Here is a 19,028-nt window from a genome sequence, read left to right as displayed (position 1 = left end):
ATATTCAGTGAGCAGGAGCACCTGAAATGCAGTATTTGTTCTAGTATTGAAAGAGCTATATTTGTGTAATTACGGCTGCACACAAAGAAATAATTATTTGTTCAACATCTTCGTCCTCAAATTAAATTTTAATATAAAGCCATATATATCTTTTTTAAAAGATGTTACATCCCCATTACTTGCACTGCTCCTTATAATTTTATCTTCCTTCAATGTTTTATTCCAAATAGATAGATACAAGCACAGCAGTATAATCTGACAGTATTTCATTTTCAACTTGTATGATTACCTGTATGTACAAAGCATCTTTATTGGCAAGTTCATTTTCAAGTTTATCATTGAGATCGTGTACAGATGTGGATTCACGTTGTGCATTGAGGTAGCGTTTTTCAAGAGTTGTTATTCTTTCCTCCATATCATCTTTCTGGGCCATGGCCTATTATGATTAGAACATTAATGAAGAACCGTCATTGCTCTCTCATCACCCTAACCATCCCTCAGTCTTCTCTGGCAAAATCAGTGCCTAAAATTATCTTTGACTTATTTCTTCAAAAAAAATATTGTTCCTGAAAATCACAAAAAGCTCAATTTTGCCTCAAGTTTATTTCTCCCACACCTGCCATGCAAATATCAATATGACAGTGCTCACTGTGTTTCCTCAGTTCACATGAAACCAGTGCTTTCTCCTCTCATCATCTCTCCCCGCCAGCCAAATATAGGCCCCATAAATTATTACTGCAACTTCATAGTGAATCATAGAGAATTCCAAGGACGGTCAACATCACATGAATAGCCACTTTAGCTTTCTAACTTACTACACAGTATAACATGCTGCCCATGCTGTAGTCCAACTAAAAAAAAATTAGGTGATACTCCTTCCTGCGATAGGAAGCCAAAACCAACACTGGATCGTTAACTAAGTTTGTAGGGTTGTCAGTTTGTTAGGTAGTGAGAAAGAATGGAATTTATAACTAGTTACTTGCTATCATATTGTTTTGTAAATGCAGTAATGCTATTCTTTAATTATGTTCAAATTTTGCAAACATACCACTAGAAATCCATATAAATCCATTATGTTTGAGCTGGGTAAGTCACAGAGCTCTTTTAAATAACTTTACCTTAGTATTCTTACCTCACGCAGGTCCCGCTGAAGTTTAGTGTTCATTTCTTCAGACTTAATTAAGTCTTTACGGGCGGTATCCAGATCCTCTTCAAGCTCTGACACCCTACTAGAGAGAGCAGCCAGTCGATCCTTTAACTGCCCTTGCTCCTTGTTTTGTTTATCTATCGTCTCCTGAAGCTCTATTACTTTAATCGAATCTTCATCATGGTTTATGGAACAATTAGAAAATCTCTGTTAAAAAAACGTAATGGCACAGAAATGTAACCTTTTAAAGGAGAAAGCTGATACAAAATTCCCCACCTATGAAAATGCTAAACAAGTCATTATGCAAATAGATGTAGAAATAATACGAAGTGATAGATAATTGCTGAGCAAGACTGTGGAACTTCGGTGGTCTTTTGGTCATATAGAGCACCTCAAGGACACCGAATGTGAAGATTTGGCTCTAATCTCAAATTGTCTTGTATGTAGTATCATAAAATGGCTGCTGTCAAGCGTTCCAGGATGCAAATGAAAAACTGGGTCTGAATATATCCCTTTGTCTGGAGGGAGGGTTATTCAAACTGCATTGTCTTGACACAGGCTTGGTTGGTAGCTAATCTATGCATTAAGTGTTGTGTGGAACTACAAATCTCTGAAGGAAATCTTTTGAAGAGCAGACTGCATACAAGTGTTTTTATTCCCACCCCCATTTTGTCCTCTCTCTCCGTACCAATCAGCTCATATCTTATTCATTTTATTTGGTGGCTACGTAAACATATTTTTGCATGTCATCAAATAAAAGCTCCTTTGCACAGCATCAGTCTTATTCACATGTAAATTGTTATTCCATGAAGCCAGGCAAGCCTGTAATATAACCTCAGGCTTTGAAACGTAGTTATAAACTATTCCGCCTCACTCTTGCAGTACAAGAGATCATTCCTTCTTATCAATTAAATTATAGCTATAAATCAATCCCATCTATTATTTCATGATATGGTTAACTATAGGATGTAATTACAAAAATGCAGCATAAAAATCTACGTGCGAAAACTCATACCATTCCATTTGTGCTTGGTAGATTATTGCCTTCACGATTTCCATCTTCTAGTGGATCTGTTGCTCCTTTCTTCTGAGTAGGTGTATTTTGTTCTTTAAATAGGGAAATCTGAAACAAATTATAAAGCAAAATTGGGCATGCAAAACAAGCACCTTTTCAAAATTCAATCATTTCAAAATAAAGCTTTGAGTTATGAATACGTCAGTTGTCAAAGTAGTGGTCGAAAAGCTTGGCAATTGTTTTTCTTGCTTGGAGGGTGATGCAGCTGATTGTTTTGTTCTTAAGTGTTGGGTTCAAGATCCTGCAACATTTCCAAGAACTAAGCTTGAAAATAAGGAGTGAGTTAATTGCAATGATCACCCCAAAACATGAAAGAGCCAGTGCTGAAATTAGAATTTAATGCACCTGACAAAGAGAAACTGAAAGCTCAGTAACAGCTCAATTACCTTCCCACTGCTTATCCCTTATTGTTTCTTATTGATTCTTGGGATGTGAGCATCACTGGCAAGGCCAGCATCAATTGCCCATCTCTTATTGCTTTTGGCAAGGTGGTGCTTAACTGCTTAAACCACTGCAATCCAGTGGTGTCAGATACACACACACCATTAATAGGGTGTTCCAGGATTTTGACCCGGTGACTGTGAAGGAGCAGCAATAATGTTTCAAGCTAGGATGTGGAAGGTTTGGAGGGGAACTTGCAGGTGGTAGTGTTCTCACGCATCTGTTGCTCTCATCATTCCAGGTGGTTATTTCTACACATTTCCTTAAATTTGCACACTACTTTGCTACATTCTAAACTGCAATGTAAAGAAATTGTTGCCAATACATGATGAATTCAGCGCAACTACAGATAGATAATTTCAGGCAAACTCAACATAAATACCTACCTCTTTCTCTCTAAGTACTATTTCTTCTTCTAAAGCACTAACTCTTTCTAGTGCTACTCGTAACCGCTCTCGTACCTAGAAAACAGCAACAAAATACATTGGACAAGTTAGTATTCAACATGCACAATGCAGTATAGTTTTAAACTAACTGGATTACTCATGCCTCACTAAAGTTGGTTTACTGACTTTGATTAGGTGGGAGGTGTGGGAGGAATTAAACCACTACAGTAATAACATGGACATTTAGTAAGTTCACAGAGAAATTAAAATATTGTTATATGATAGACTACTTATAAATGTCTCTTTAAGTTAGTCAACAGTGGCTGACCTATACCCTTCAAGTAAGATGAGCCCAAAACTTTGCAATACTGCTGTCTAATACTAAGTCCCACTCACCCAGAACCTCATTCCTACTGCTACATGCTAACTGCCCATCCCTAAGGAAAATACTAGAAATCTTCAGCCTTGTCGTTAAATCCCTCCATACAGCATACTCCATCCCTTCAATTCTGGGCTTTTGTGCATTTTCTGCATTTGTTCACTCAACAGTTAGCAACAGGAACTTTTGCTGAAACAGTTGCATTGTATATTTACGAATGCACCAATGTGCAATGTCGCAATAGAAATAAGAATGCACTGTCTACTTCTGCTCCTTTAAATAATTTTTAAAGCCCACCTCCCTTTTAATCTTTTGGTGACTTGTTAACCTCTCCCTTCCCTGCTCAGTATCTGTTTTGCTGTAAAGTACTTAAGGACGTTCTTTATATTAAAGGACCTTCATAAATGCAAGTTGCTATTGAATACTCGATGCAAGTTTTAGCAATTAACATGAACTTCAACTACTAAACGATAGATTTAATTTTTTCAGTATCTCTTGATAAACAAAAAAAAAATAAAAAAATACCGGAATCCTTAATTTTGCAATAACTTTTGTTGCTGTGTGATAAATTATTTACTGAAGGCCCATAAAGAACTTCTAATGCATATGTAACCCTTTGGGTTGAAGCCATTTTCTAACAGGCCTGCACAAAGAGTTTGCGCAATTCATCCTTAGTCTCTCCAAAACAGCTCTCTCAAATTTATAAAACTAATGTCATGGGGCAGGTAGTGAGGGGAAGAGAGAGAAAGATTGAAAGTACATGCAATTTGCTATTATCCCTTTCTTGTCTAGACAGACATGTAAATGCTACTTATTGAACCTATATTTATAAGAAATAGCCAACCCCTCAGCTGCTGGAGCCCACCCTGCCAATCAGTAAGATCATGGTTAATCAGCCTCCTCTCCATTTTCCTGCCCAATCCCTATACGCCCAATTCCCTTCCAAGAATCAATCTCAGTGTTCAATTTACTCAACAACTGAGTACCCAGCTCTTTGGGGGTAAGGAGTTCCAAAGATTCACAAATCCACATGAAGAAATGTCTCGTCTCAGTCTTTTTAAAATTATTTCATGGAACCTGGCCGTTGCTGGCAAGGCCAGCATTTGTTGCCCATCCCTAAATCGCCCTTGAGAAGGTGGGGGTGACCTTTTCGAACAGCTGCAGTCCATCTGGCACAAGTGCAGCCACCATGCTGTTAGGGAGGGAGTTTCAGGATTTTGATCCCGTGACAGTGAAAGGCAAAATAATTCCAAGTCAGGATGGTTTTAGACTTGGAGGGGAGCCTGCAGGTGGTGATTTTCCAATGCAACTGCTGCCCTTATCCTTCAATGTGGTAGAGGATGAGGGTTTGGGAAATTTTGTCAAAGGAGGCTTGGCGGGTTGCTGCAGTGCCTCTTTGTAGATGGTACATTCTGCTGCCACTGTGGTGATGGAAGTGAATGTTTAAGGTGGTGGATGGGATGCCAATCAAGGCAGCTACTTTTCCTGGATGGTGTTGAGCTTTGAGTGTTGTTGGAGCCGTAGTCATCCTGGCAAGTGGAGAGTATTCCCTTACACTCCTGACTTGTGCCTTGTAGATGGTGGACAGGCTTTGGGGCGGGGCGGGGCGGGGTTGGGTGGGGGGGGGGGCGGGCGCACAGTACTTATATAGCTGATCCAGTTATGTTTCTGGTCATTGGTAACCCTCAAGATGTAGTGAGGGATTAAGCAACGGTAATGCCATTGAATGTCATGGGGAGATGGTTAGATTCTCTGTTGCTGGAGATAGTCATTGCCTGTCACTTGTATGGCACAAATGTTACTTGCCACTTATCAGCCCAAGTCTGAATGCTGTTCGGGTCTTGATACATGTTGACGCAGAATACTTCGATGTCTGAGGCGTTGCGAACAATACTGAACATCAGCGATCGTGCCCACCTCTGACCTTACAATGGAGGGGAGTCTGCCCCGAGGAACACCTGCAGCGATATCCTGGGGCCGAGATGATTGGTATCCAACAACCACAACCATCTTCCTTTGTGCCAGGTATGACTCCAGCCAGTGGCGAATTTTCCCCAATTCCCACTGACTTCAATTTTGCCAGGACTCCTGTCAAGGACAGTCACACTCACCTTGCATTCAGCTCTTTTTCCTGTGTTTGGGCTAATACCGTAATGAGGTCAAGAGCTACATAGCCTTAGCGGAAACCAAACTGAACCAGTGAGCAGCTTATTGCCGTGCAGGTGCCGCTTGCTGCTGTTGATGACATCTTCCATCACTTTGCTGATCGAGAATAGACTGATGGGTTGGTAATTGAGTGGATTGGATTTGTCCTGCTTTTTGTGGACAGGGCATACCTGGGCAATTTTCCCTTATGTAGAAATATTTTGCACAAAAAACAGAAAAGCACTTCCAAGGTGACATAATCAGTCAAGAAGGGATGCTGGCTGAAAGAATGTTAGATGGGCTAACATCCCTTCCTGACAGCATTGCGAGTGTACATACACCACACAAAGAACAAAAGCCTATACACAGATTGAAGAAAAATGTCCTTTTTTCCCCGTTTCTGAAAGCTTTATGCCATTGCTACTTTAAGCGCAAATGACGGCACTGCAGTGTTATTATTATCCAATAACGACTTGCATTTATACAGCACCTTTACAGTACTAAAACATCCCAAGACACTTCACAAAAACTTGAACTGGATCAAATAAATCATGAGGATAGCTGACCAAAAGCCAGTCAAAAGGGTTGGTTTTAAGCAGCGATTAAAGGAGTAGAAAAAGGTAGAAGAGATTAGGGAGAGAAATCCAGAATTTAGGGCTCAGACTGCCAAGGGCACAGCATGGGAAGCAGGAGATGCACAAAAGCACAGAATTAGAAGAGCACAGAATCCATAACGAGTTGTAGGGCTGGAGGAGGTTACAGAAATAGAGGGCATGGCCACAGAGGGATCCAGGTATGAGGGTGGGAATTTTTAAAATCTCTGGTGGACCAGGAGCAAATGTTAAGTAGGGGGAAATGGGTGAATAGGACCTGGTGAGAATCAGGATACAGGTAGCAGTGTGAGCTTAAGCTTATGGATAGTGCAAGATGAGGGGGCAGTCAGTGAAGCATTAGAACAGTCGTTGTTTTGAAGTACCAAAGCATGGATGATGGTTGCGAAAGGAGATGGAGTCAAACATAAGAAGAATCTTTCCACTTTCCCAGTCAGTTAAAAACAGGGGTGGGGTGGGGGGGGAGAAATCCTAGTTTTTCACTCTCTCTTCCCTCTCATATCCTTCAGTACCTGACAAGTTATGTATTCGGTTTTTGGCTGATTGATATAAGATGCATAGGTGCCCTAGGTTGACTTGCCCCTTCCCTTCCCCCTCCACACTGCTGCAGGTTCGTAGAATTACAACTCCCATACCAGAGAACCAGTAGCCCACGCACCAAAATATTTGACCGAAGATTTAGAGCCGTGGGCAGCTTTTCCACTTTCAGGTCAATTGTAGCAAAGATGACATTGTGTGAACATCTTCTTTATTTATCACAATCTGAGATAGCAGGAAAACCAAGCTCCACATGGTAAAATTTACTGTCTGGAACAATATAATATGCAGAAATACAATACCTTTTCATCTAAAGCTTTGTGGTGTTCAAATAATGATTTGAGTGCTTTGAGAACTTCTACTTCACTAGATACGCCTGCTGGTGATTGAGCTTGCCTCTTTACTACCGTCATCCTGAGTGACCGTTCATGTCTGGAAACGAGACATTCGAGGTGTTCTAAAAGCAGCTACAAAACAAATAACAATTGGATTGATACAATATTTAACACTTTCAAAATAAATGAGTGTTGCAGTAGAAACACTGAAATTGCAAAATCTATTTGTCCCAATGAATCATTACACATATTATAATTACAATGATCTAATTTTGAAGGCTCCCCTCAATAGGAATTAAATGACGAAAGTGCATTCACATGATTTTGTACGCATGCACAGAGGGCACTTCACTACTGGCTCATTGATTGACAGCAATTAGGAGAAAGAATTGATAACAGCAGGAGTACACTTGTGACAGTTTTCCCTCCAGCTCTGAAAGCAGTTTCACAGATCCCAAAAGCTTTTTGACACCTTATATAAAGGGCTATCAGTCATCACCTTGGTGATCAGTGTCATGAAAAGGGGGAAAATCCAACAATATATGAACTGCAGCAGGGCTCACTAGATCAGGGAGATCACCAGCTCCCCCCAGCCACCAGGAAGGTCACTCACCCCCACCCACTTTTGCTCCATTATGTGGCAGTCAAATATAGTCCCCACTGCAGCACCTGCTCAGATCAGTTCAATCGGCACAAAGCAGAGATAGAAGTTTTCTGATTTGAGAGACTCAGTATCACACCAACCTCCTAGTGAAGGCACCCCTAGGTAGCAGTGATCATAACATGATTGAATTTTATATTCATTTTGAGGGAGAAAAATGTATCCAAGACTAAATAAGGGCAATTATGAGGGCATGAAAGCAGAGCTAGCTAAAGTGATCTGGCAAACGAGGTTCAGGGATATGTCAATAAGTTCAGTAGCAGATATTTAAAGGAATATTTCAGATTACATAGAATATATACATTCCAATGAGAAAGAAAAATTCCAAGGGGAGGGCCCACATCTGTGGTTATCTAAAAAAGTTAAAGACAGAATCAAACTTAAAGAAAAAGCATATAATTACACAAAGGTTGATAGCAGGCCAGAAGATTGGAAAGAATATAAAGAACAGCAAAGAATAACAAAAAGATTAACGAGAGGGAAAAATTAGAGTTTGAGAGAAAGCTAGCTAGTAATATAAAGATAGATAGCAAGGGTTTCTATTGATATTTAAGTGAGAAAAGTAAACAAAGTGACCACTGGTCCTATAGAGAATGCGTCTGGGGAACTGATAATGGAAAGCAGGGAGATGGCGGATGAATTAAACAGGTATTTTGCTTTGGTCTTCACTATAAAGGACACAAGTAACATCCCGGAAACAGCTGTAAATCAGGAAATTGAAGGGAGGGAGGAACTCGGGAAAATTACACTCATCAGGGAAGTGGTATTGAGCAAATTGCTGGGGCTGCAGGCTGACAAATCCCCAGGTCCAGACTGACTTCACCCTCAGGTCTTGAAAGTGGTGGCTAGTGAGACAGTTGACGTACAGTTTTAATTTTCCAAAATTCCCTAGGTTCAGGGAAGGCTCCATTAGGTTAGAAAATAGCAAATACAGCTCCTTTACTCAAAAAAAATGGGGTGTTGGGGGGGGGGGGGGGGGGGGGGGGGGGGAGGAGGAGCCAGAACACAGGAAACTATAGGCCAGTTAGCCTAACAATAGGAAAGTCAATTGTGAAGAGGACGTAAGGAGGCTACAAACTGACATAAATAGACTAAGTGAGAAGACAAAGATCTGGCAAATGGAGTATAACGTGGGCAAATGTGAAATCAGTCATTTTGGCAGGAAGAAGAAAGATTGTCCAAATGTTGAGAGATTATAGAACTCAGGTTCAGAGGAATTTGGGTGTCCTAGTGCATGAATCACAGAAGATTAGTATGCAGGTACAGCAGATAATTAGGAAAGCTAATAGAATGTTACTATTTATTGTGAGGGGACTTGATCACAAAAATAGGGAGGTTATGCTTCAGTTGTACAGGGCATTGGTGAGGCCACTTCTGGAGTATTTGGAAAGTACTGGTCTCCTTATTTAAAGAAAGATTGAAATGTCTTACAAGCAGTTCAAAGAAGATTTACTAGGCTAATACCAGGAATAGGCAGGTTGTCTTATACGTAAAGGCTGGACAGGTTAGACTTGTATCCACTGGAGTTTAGAAGAGTAAGAGGCGACTTAGTTGAAACCTTTAAGGTCCTGAGGGGTCTTGACAGGGTGGATGTGGAAAGGATGTTTCCTCTTGTGGGAGAATCTAGAACAAGGGGTCACTGTTTAAAAATAAGGGGTTGCTCATTTAAGACAGATGAGGAAAAATTTTGAGAGTCTTTGGAACTCTCTTCAAAAGATAGTGGAAGCAGAGTCTTTGAATATTTTTAAAGCAGAGCTAGATGAATTCTTGATTAACAAGGGGGTGAAAGGCTATCGTGGGGGTAGATAGGAATGTGAGGTTGAGGTCACATTCTGATCAGCCGTGATCTTATTGAATGGCTGAGCAGGCTCGAGGGTCTGAGTGGCCTACTCCTGCTTCTAATTCGTATGTACCAATCTTATGTAAATACTAAATTATGGTTATCAGGCAATGGTCATTAGCAGCCAAAAAAACTGAAAATAGTGCTGTTAAATTCCTCATCGATGCCTATTTGACACACTTACAACTGTATAACTATTTCAATTAGTCAACAAACTTGAAAATATCAGGGAGAATCTTCAGCCAGTAAATATTTGTGTAGTTCAAGCCTTGAAAAGGCATAGCCATAGAGCTCTATAAATGAAAGTATTTTTAAACTTGTAACCAGTTTGATTTGGCCTCCTCCCAAGCAGGAGCACCATATGTTGGTACCCAAGTCCAAACGCCCTGTAACACCATTTAATCTTAGCTTCTAGAATCAAAGACTGAGGCAGAAAGGGTAAAATGTTGGAAGTCATGGCTATGCAACAAATATTTCATTTTCAGTCTTGTAAAAATAAGGAACCTACCATCTTTTGACAAATTATAACAGAAGAATTACCTTTTTTTTTTTAAGTACCGCCTAGAATACTACTGTACCTGTCAGGCCTACAAACAGCAGCTCCATTTGCACCTTCTAGACTAATTGCAAAATAATGCAAATTAAATGAAATAATTATATGCTTTGAGCACTTTATATTTTAGTTACCCGAGTGTTATTTCTTTCTGCTTTCAGTTCGGAAATTTCTTCTTCTCGTTCCAATAGATGCTCTCTGCATACGTTTAATTCTTTTGTAAGTGCTGCAAACTCCTGGAAAAGAAATAATGGGACTGTTTTAAATGTAGGCGCTCAACGTTTGCACAGCACTACAAAACAGAAAAATCTAGCTTTTTTTTCATTCTACATTTAGTAAGCTAGAAGCATTTTACCTCCCGATGCTTGTTCACATTGCCCCAATTGCAATTTACACCTATTCACCAGAAATGCAAGGCTACCTTCTGTTACTTACTAGAGATTGGTGAGTAGTCCTGGCAAATGATGGGGTCAACTGTAAGCAATAAACTATTTTAAATAGCACAAGATTGAAGGCTCTGCTCAGAACGGCAATTCTAATCATAAAATCAGCAGTTTAAAAACAGGTCCATTTTGTTTCTCCTTCCCTGAATTTTTTGTCCTACTGCCCTGAATAATTCCAGGGTGTCAGCAGCACTTCAGCATACCATCCAAGTGATCATCCGCCACTGAGGAGTCTAAGCAGTAAACATTAATATGTTTTCACTGTCAAGCTAAACATTAGCTCACCCAACACGGACAATATAAACTTCCCAGCAAGGTGCCAAATACTAATCAGGAGCTAGTACACCTCAAGTCCAGGGAAACTGCAGAAAATTGTCGCAACCCTTACTACTGCTCCCTCTGAGGTCAACTTCCCTCACTACCATTAAAAAAAGACAAAATGCAACGGTCCTTAAATCAAATTATGAACGTTAGCAAATAAGTGCTTTTAACACACTGACCCAAAGTTCCCCTCTCCACTATTTATCTCAAACTGCAATTTCAGGGGCAATACATTTTAGGCACTTTGACATTTTAAGAATTACAGCTAAACTTTCAAAGTGCAAATGGAAAAAAGCTTGAGCATCAAGTAAGAGAGAGCAGTCAGTCAGATGCTTGGTCTTGTGTGGCAGAAATTTGGAAGGGAGAGAGGCCTACGTCGCAGAAGCTGACCTATTTCATTCAAGTGATAACAGAACAGATCCTGCTGGATAGTAAGACAAAATGCACCACTGGCTTTTTCATGCTCAACATGAAGTGCAGATGTAGACTTGGGCACAATGTTACACGATGTTTTGATATTTTCCGAAGCTAAACTGAAAAAGTCCCTCCATGTTCCCTGGCACATGAGCACGTACTCGAAAGTAACTCTTCAGTGCAGTGGTGAAAATATGCGTCAGAAGTGTTGATTTTTGGAGGAGACTTTAAAGCGTAAACAACCTGCATTTATATAGCACTTTTACGTAGTAAAATGTCCTAAGGTACTTCATAGGAACTTTAAACAAAATATGACAACAAACCACATAAGGAGATATTAAGACAGGTGACCAAAAGCTTGGACAAACAGGGAGGTTTGAAGGAGCGTCTTAAAGGAGAAAAGATAAGTAGAGGTTCAGAGATTGAATTCCAGAGCCAAGGGCCTGGGCAACAAAAGGGCTGTAGCTGTAAGGCTGGAGGGGAGAAATAGGAGGCTCAATTGGTCGCGCTCTCACCTATGAGTCAGGAGGTTGTGCATTCAAGTCCTAATCCAGAATTTGAACACAACAATCAAGGCTGACCCTCAGTGCAACACTCCTTCTGTACAGCACCGTCAGAAGGTGAAGTCTTTTGCAGGAGATGTTAAACAGAAACCCTGCCTGCCCAAGTAAAAGAACCCATGGCACTACTTCAAAGAGGAGCAGAGGAGTTATCCCCAGTGCCCTGACCAATATTTTCACCTCAATTAACAACACAAAAATAGATCATCATCACATTGCTGTTTCTGGGAGCTTGCTGTGTGCAAACTGGCTGCCATGTTTCCTACATTAACACAATGACTACACTGTGAAGTGCTTTGGGACATTCTGCGCTTGTGAAAGACATTATATACATCCAAATCTTTTTTTTAATGGGGGTGGGGTGGTGAGGTTATGGAAAAGTTTGTAGACAAGGATGAGCGCTTTAAAAAGCGAAGCACTGCAGGATTGGGGGACAATACAAGTCACTGAGCACAGGGAAGTGATGAGTAAAAGGGTCTTGGTGTTGGATAGGATGCAGGCAAAGTTTTAGAGGAGCTCAAGCTTATGCAAGGTGAAAGCCGGAAGTTCAGCCAGGAGAGTACTGGATTACGAAACAGGAAATAACAAATGGATCAGAGTTTCAGCAGCAGTTGAGGAGCTAAGGCAGGGAAGTAGTCAGGTAATGATAGAGGTGAAAATAGGCTATCTTGGTGATGGAGTGGAGACAGTCAGAAACTCATCATGGGGTCAAATGCAACACTGAGGTTGCACAGTCTGGTTCAGCCTCGGACAGTTGCCAGAAAGAGGGATGTAATTGGTGGCTAGGGAATTAAATTTATGATGAGGGACTAAAACCAGCAGTTTTGGCATCACATTTACAATATCATCACAATATTTAGTTGGTGGATATTGCTGTTCATCCAGTACTATATGTTGGACAAGAAGCATGACAAATCAGAGGCAGCAGAGGGATTTAGAGAAGTGATGGTGAGGTAGAACTGGGTGCCATTAGGTGAATCCATGGCACGAATTGAAGAGCAGGGAGGCTCTCAGTGTCCTGACCAGCATCTGACTGATCCTCAAGCAACACCAGCAATATACATTACCTGACCATTCTGCAGGTTGCAGGAAGTTGCTGTATACAACAAGGTTACCTTATGTTCTTACACAACTTCAGAAGTAATCCTTAGCCTGAAGTACTTTGGGATATGCTGAGGAAATGAAAGGTACTACATGGATGCAAGTTTGTCTGAAATCTGCCTCAACACCTACTTTTGCATTGAGAAGTCAACCTCTGTAATATCCACCAGTTCATGCAGTGAATGTGAATTTGCAAAAGGCTGTCAAAGGGTACTGGATGAGTTCTCGCAAGTGGAAGTCAGCTTGAGTTATAGAAATAGATTAACTGGAACTAATGGCATCGTCACCATGGCTTCCTAAAACGTCCTCACTTGTTTTTCAGGGTCAGTCAGGAAATAAACACAGTTGTAAGTTCTCTCTTGTAGTTGGCAGTAATTTTCAGGAGAAAAATGTGACATCTTATCGGAGACCCACAGTCTCAGAACTTAGAAGTGGTCATTGATTTCACGTCGCAACTTATACAGCCCAAAGCTGGACTCCTTCCAATGTAGCAATGGAAATTGGAGAAAGGAAATAGGAGATTGCAGCACACTGGAAGATCACAAGGCTCCATCTGAGGGTGATTCCTCTAGATAACTCAACGTAATGTGATATGGGTACAAGAGCATGTGTGGTAATATTAAAATTACTGTTATTCCAAAAATTAAACATGCTATATATTACACAGACCTCAAGAATACATGGTTGTACAAGTTTATTGGCTTATTCCTTGCTACTTTGAATACAAAAACACATTCCTAAAGAATTTTATGCTTTGCTCTAATCTTCTAAAGAGAAGAAAATCATTTCATATGTAATGATATCACAGATCAATTTCCATGCTGAATAGTTAATACAGTACAAATAAATTATTCACTTCTCAGAACACAGGTGAATCAGAAAATATCCATATAAACAGCATCCCACTGTATCTAGTGATGGACAGCAGACAAAGGTGAAGGAAAACTAGGTGGAATGGAAAAGTGGAAGCAACCCAGGGATGCCTGCTTCTACCAGTGGGAGGCTCAGCCTAGGCAAAGAAAATAGTTTGTTCGCAAATGCTTAATTGAAACAACCACATCACAAAGAAAGATTGTGTAGTACATTCAAGATGTCATGAGAATCAATACAGGGAACTTGAAAATGAAAGACATAGCAATGTCTTTCAGTCACAAAGTACTGTTTCGTTGCATGCATTTTTCAAAAAAAACTGTGGGTGCTGAACCATTGTTGTAACCAAAATTATTCTACTTTGAATATTGCAAGAAATTAGAAGCATATTTCAAAATGAGGCTCTGGAAAATCAAAGCTCCAAAGTGGTTGCTAATGCAGGCTTGAGGTTTATTAAAAAAAGATCAGAATCTGCAGTAAGGCTATATTACAATTTTGAAAAAAGAGATGAAGCCATTCTATATCTGTACCTTGGAGATATTTTTAATTAAAAGATGAAATTGCTATTATGATTCATCTGAATATGAAACCAGCCAACAGTTATATAACATAAGCAAACTGACTCAGGCATTTCATTACAGTTCACTATACAGTTAGAAATGTTATCGTTCCAGTAGAGGCTATGAAATATGTCTTACACTCAGCAAATCTGCCCTTCTGTTACCTACAGCAACATAAAGTCACAAGGCAAAGTGACATTCTGGGTACTTTTTGTATTAAAACCAAAAAACTAAAGTCCTGTACAGCAGCTGAGTTTAAAGCAGCCAGAGATTTAACCCTTAAGCCAATTAAATGTATGTTTATGTCAGATCAAAGTTCAAGCTGCATTTTCAGCATTAAAAATGCTATATCAGTTATCTGCTATTCACACATTAACCTGATCCATTTCAGCTGACTGTCAACTGTTAGAGATTTGACATTTGCAAAAGTAAATGAATGTCACAGATAATTGTTAAATTTCTATAGTTTTTTTCCCCATTGGATCAATGAGGATTTTCTCAATATGGAATTCAGCATATAAATTGCATATTACTTCAAGAGTACATTAAAAATAAAGCCTACATTTCAAATCCCAGATCCCATGGCAGCTGCAAATAATCTATATGACCAGGAAAGAGGAACCACGAGTAGGAAATTAGTCTCCCCCTCCTCCAATTAGTATCACTTAAAAAGATTTCACTGGCTACAGAATCTACTATTCCTTCTATACCAGCGATGAAAAGATAGAAGCAAAATAAGAATGGAGAACAGGGCTATAATAAATTGGCTAAAATATCAAATGTCAACAGGAACAGCTTGAGAATTATTTGGATAATCAAACTGCTTATGCCTTTGGGAATTAATAATTGTGCAATACTCGAAACCCAAGGACAGTTAAGTAACCCAAGTAAACTTTCTCTTCATCATAAGATCAGAATTGGGGATGTTCATTGATGATTGCATAGTGTGCAGTACCATTTGTGATTCAGCTGACACCGAAGCAGTCTGTGCCTGTATGCGCAAGACCGGGACAACATTCAGGCTTGGGCTAAGTGGCCAGTAACATTAGGGTCACAGTCAGGAGTGTGATGGAATACTCTCTTCTTGCTTGGTTGACTCCAGTTCCACCAAAACTCAAGCAGCTCAACACCATCCAGAACAAAGCAGCCCACTTCATTGACACCACCTTAAACATTCACTCCCTCCATCAGCCACATACAATGGCAGCAGGTGTGTACGATCCACAAGATGCAAAGCAGCAACTTGCCAAGGCTCCTTAGCATCTCCCAAACCCACGACCTCTACCATCTATCTGGAAGGACAAGGAGAGTAGACGTATGGGAACAACACAAGTGCACGTGCCCCTCAAAGACGCACAGAAACCTGACTTGGAACTGTATCATCGTTGCTGCATTGTCACAATCAGAAGCCTGGAACTCCCTTCCAAACAGGATGTATCTTCATCACATGGATTGTAGTGTTGAACCACTACAATTCACACCACCTTTTGAAGGCAATTCACACCACCTTTGGAAGAGCAATTAGGGATGGGCAATAAATGCTGGCCTTGCCAGCAATGCTAACATTCCATACATTAAATTTTTTAAAAAGCGGAATGAAGTACACCCACGCAAGAGAAATGCTACAATGTTACAAAATATGACCATTTTCCATTCGAGGGGAGTAAAAATCATCATGACATGATAATGAAAAGGAGAATTTAAAAGTAGAGTGCATTTAGCTACAGGAAAAATCCTGTAATGCAATCAGACTGGAGATAGGCATGTGTTACGAAAAAGGAATTCTTCCCAAATATAATTTCTTTGGGGGTTTAAAGGTAAAGAATTCCAGATTCAAATCATATAATTCTCATAATCGTAAAAAATCTTCAGATTTTTTTAAAAAAAAACTCTTCTTGCTCCCCCCACTAATTCTCGCTGAAGATCATTTCACTAACTGCACCCATAAGGCATGGCAATTTGGACTTTCTAACTCAGCATTATTATTCCTAACTGGTCATTAAGAAAAGCTATTCAAGCAGGATGAGATGGGTGATTAGTGCTCCTGCAAAGACCTCCAACTAATAGTCCAGAAGAGAATCTACTTACAACAGGCCGAGCATTTGAATCATCACCAATTAAGTGATATATGTTCCACCCATTCCTTTAACAATTATAAAATAAACCAACAGTTTTCTGCAAGTCACCCAAGGGTAATGTTCTCAATAATTACTCTCCCTCCCTATTTGTTTTTGCTTTGTAAGAGCCCCAACCACAATTGATGTGCTCAGAAATTCATTTAATACAGAATTCACATGTCCTTTACAACAATGTATACTGTTAAATACCGAAATAATTCCTAACAGCAACAATATAATAAGAGGAGACTGGATCACCATTAACAGAATAAACGCAGGAAACACGCTCTTGAAAATTTGCAGATCAATGTGATTCCAACTCTGCACTTCATTTAAAAGCACACTGAAAACAAATTGTAAAATCTACCTCTGATCAAACTTTAAGCCATCCATCCTACATAACAGGAGTAGACCATATGGCCCGTTGAGCCAACTCTGCTATTCAATACGATCATGGTTCATCTTCTGCCTGAACGTTACTTTTCCAAATACTCCTCATATACCTCAATTCCCTGAGACAGCACAAATCCATCTTTTCCTGCTTTAAGTATAATCAATGGCAGAACATCTGTTACCCTATGGGGTAGAGAATTCCAAAGATTCACAACCTTTCGAATGAAGAATTTCTCATTTCAGTCCTAAATGAAAGTCCTCTTATCCAAGGGAAACCGTCTCTGTACCTACGCTTTAAACCCCTTCAGAACCTTGTAGGTTTGAATGAAATTACCCTTTATTTTTCTAAATTCCAGAGCGTAAAGGCCCAATTTATTCAGCCTCTAAACATAAGATCCGTTCATCCCAGGAACAAATTTTCACTGTACTGCCTTCAAAGCAAATGTACCCTTCCTTAAAAACTGAGACCAAAATGGCACAAAGGTGTGGTCCCAACAAAGCCTGATACAATTGCACCATGACTTCTTTATTCTTGTACTCCAATCCTCTTGCAATAAAGGCCAACTTGCCTTCCTGATTGCTTGCAGTACTTGTGGGTTAATTTTGTGTTCCACGTACAAGTACACCCAAGTCACTGTCAATATCAATGAGAAATGTCACACAAAAAAATTCTGCTATTCTATTCTCACTACGAGAGTGAACAACCTCTCAGTTCCCACATTATACTGTCACTGCACTGTCAACTTGCCTAACCTATCACTTTGCGGACTCTGAGAGGGTGGTAGTGGCATAGTGGTATTGTCACTGGACTAGTATTCCAGAGACCCAGGTTAATATTCTGGGGATCCAGGTTCAAATCCCACCACAGCACATGGTGAAATTTGAATTCAATAAAAATCTGGAATTAAACATATGACCACCATGAAACCATTGCCAATTGTTGTAAAAACCCATTTCTCCCTTAAGGAAGGAAATCTGCCATCCCTACATGACCTACATTTGACTCTAGGCCCACAGCAATGTGGATGACTCTTAAAAATGCCCTCTCAATGAGGGCAATTAGGGCTGGTCAATAAATGCTGGCCTAGCCAGCAGTGCCCACATCCCACGAACAAATAAAATAAAAATCACCTTAAGTTCCACACATTAGCCCCTTGGTTGCTCTATTTCTAGTATACAATCTGTGCCTCTGTGCAGACATAAAATATTGTTCCACATCTGTCATTTCTTCATTCCCCATGATAATTTCTTCTGTCTCTGCCTTTATGGGACCAACAGCTATCTCCTTTTTATGTACTTTTAAAGGCTCTCAACAATCTTAATATCCTCTTGCATGACTCTGTCAAATTGCTTGATAATGCTCCTATGAAGTGCGTTGGGATGTTTTAGTACATTAAACATGCTAAATGAAAATTATTGTACATCTTAGCTGATCCATTTTTAAACAGTATTACCAAGTAAAACAAAATTCTAATAAAGAACAAATCTGCTTCATTTTCATATTCGAAGTTCAAGGTCTTTTCTGCAACCCACATCAGTGGGTGCCCTTCAGCCATCATAGCTCTACTTATAAGAATTCCTTTCCTAACCTTTTGCATCCTGTTACATTTAGGTCAGAGGTAGCACTGTCAACTCAAGTGTCAGGAAGTTAAGGGCTCAAGATCCGCTCCAGGGCATGGACACAGATTAGAGAGCTATGTTTCAGAAGAGATGTTAAACTGAGGTCCTGTCTGCTTGCTCAGGTGAATGTAAAAGAACCTATGGCACTTTGGCATGTCCACAGGATATAAAAGACACTAAAGTCTGTCTCCCTAACTTCAAATCTTTTCATCTGTACTTTCTCCTACTATTGCTGAGTATCTGGCTGCTTACTTTCAGATTGCAAGTATTTGCCAGGAAACAATCGTTAAGATTTTTTTTTTGCAAAAAAATATACTTTATTCATAAAATATCTAAAGAACATTACATGACATTTCCAAATGACCATCACAAAAAGTGCAATCAGATTCAACTTTTACACATCGATCACGAGTTGCTTCAATATAAATCAATGAATATTACATTCATTTCAATATGGTCATTATAGACAGACAGTGCAATGGGATTCGAGCTATCGACATACATCATGTTGCACTCTGT

General features: G+C 39.8%; 1 protein-coding gene across 8 annotated transcripts in view; it reads right to left on the bottom strand.

Moving 5' to 3' along the window:
• The window catches only part of LOC121283120 (liprin-alpha-1-like), a 172,809-nt gene that overhangs the window by 71,884 nt on the left and 81,897 nt on the right, over positions 1 to 19,028 (bottom strand). For all 8 annotated transcript variants that reach the window (XM_041197249.1, XM_041197254.1, XM_041197251.1 and 5 more), the window contains exons 2-7: positions 10,245 to 10,346; positions 7,024 to 7,188; positions 3,050 to 3,124; positions 2,163 to 2,270; positions 1,133 to 1,354; positions 290 to 436 (exon numbers count right to left, since the gene is read on the bottom strand). In XM_041197249.1, coding sequence (XP_041053183.1) covers positions 290 to 436; positions 1,133 to 1,354; positions 2,163 to 2,270; positions 3,050 to 3,124; positions 7,024 to 7,188; positions 10,245 to 10,346 — 819 coding nt within the window. The remainder of the gene's footprint in view (positions 1 to 289; positions 437 to 1,132; positions 1,355 to 2,162; positions 2,271 to 3,049; positions 3,125 to 7,023; positions 7,189 to 10,244; positions 10,347 to 19,028) is intronic.

Source organism: Carcharodon carcharias, chromosome 10, assembly GCF_017639515.1.
Source record: "Carcharodon carcharias isolate sCarCar2 chromosome 10, sCarCar2.pri, whole genome shotgun sequence".
Classification (NCBI taxonomy): Eukaryota; Metazoa; Chordata; class Chondrichthyes; order Lamniformes; family Lamnidae; genus Carcharodon; species Carcharodon carcharias.
Note: the sequence above shows the minus strand (reverse complement) of the source record. Positions and strands in the feature narration are given on the sequence as shown.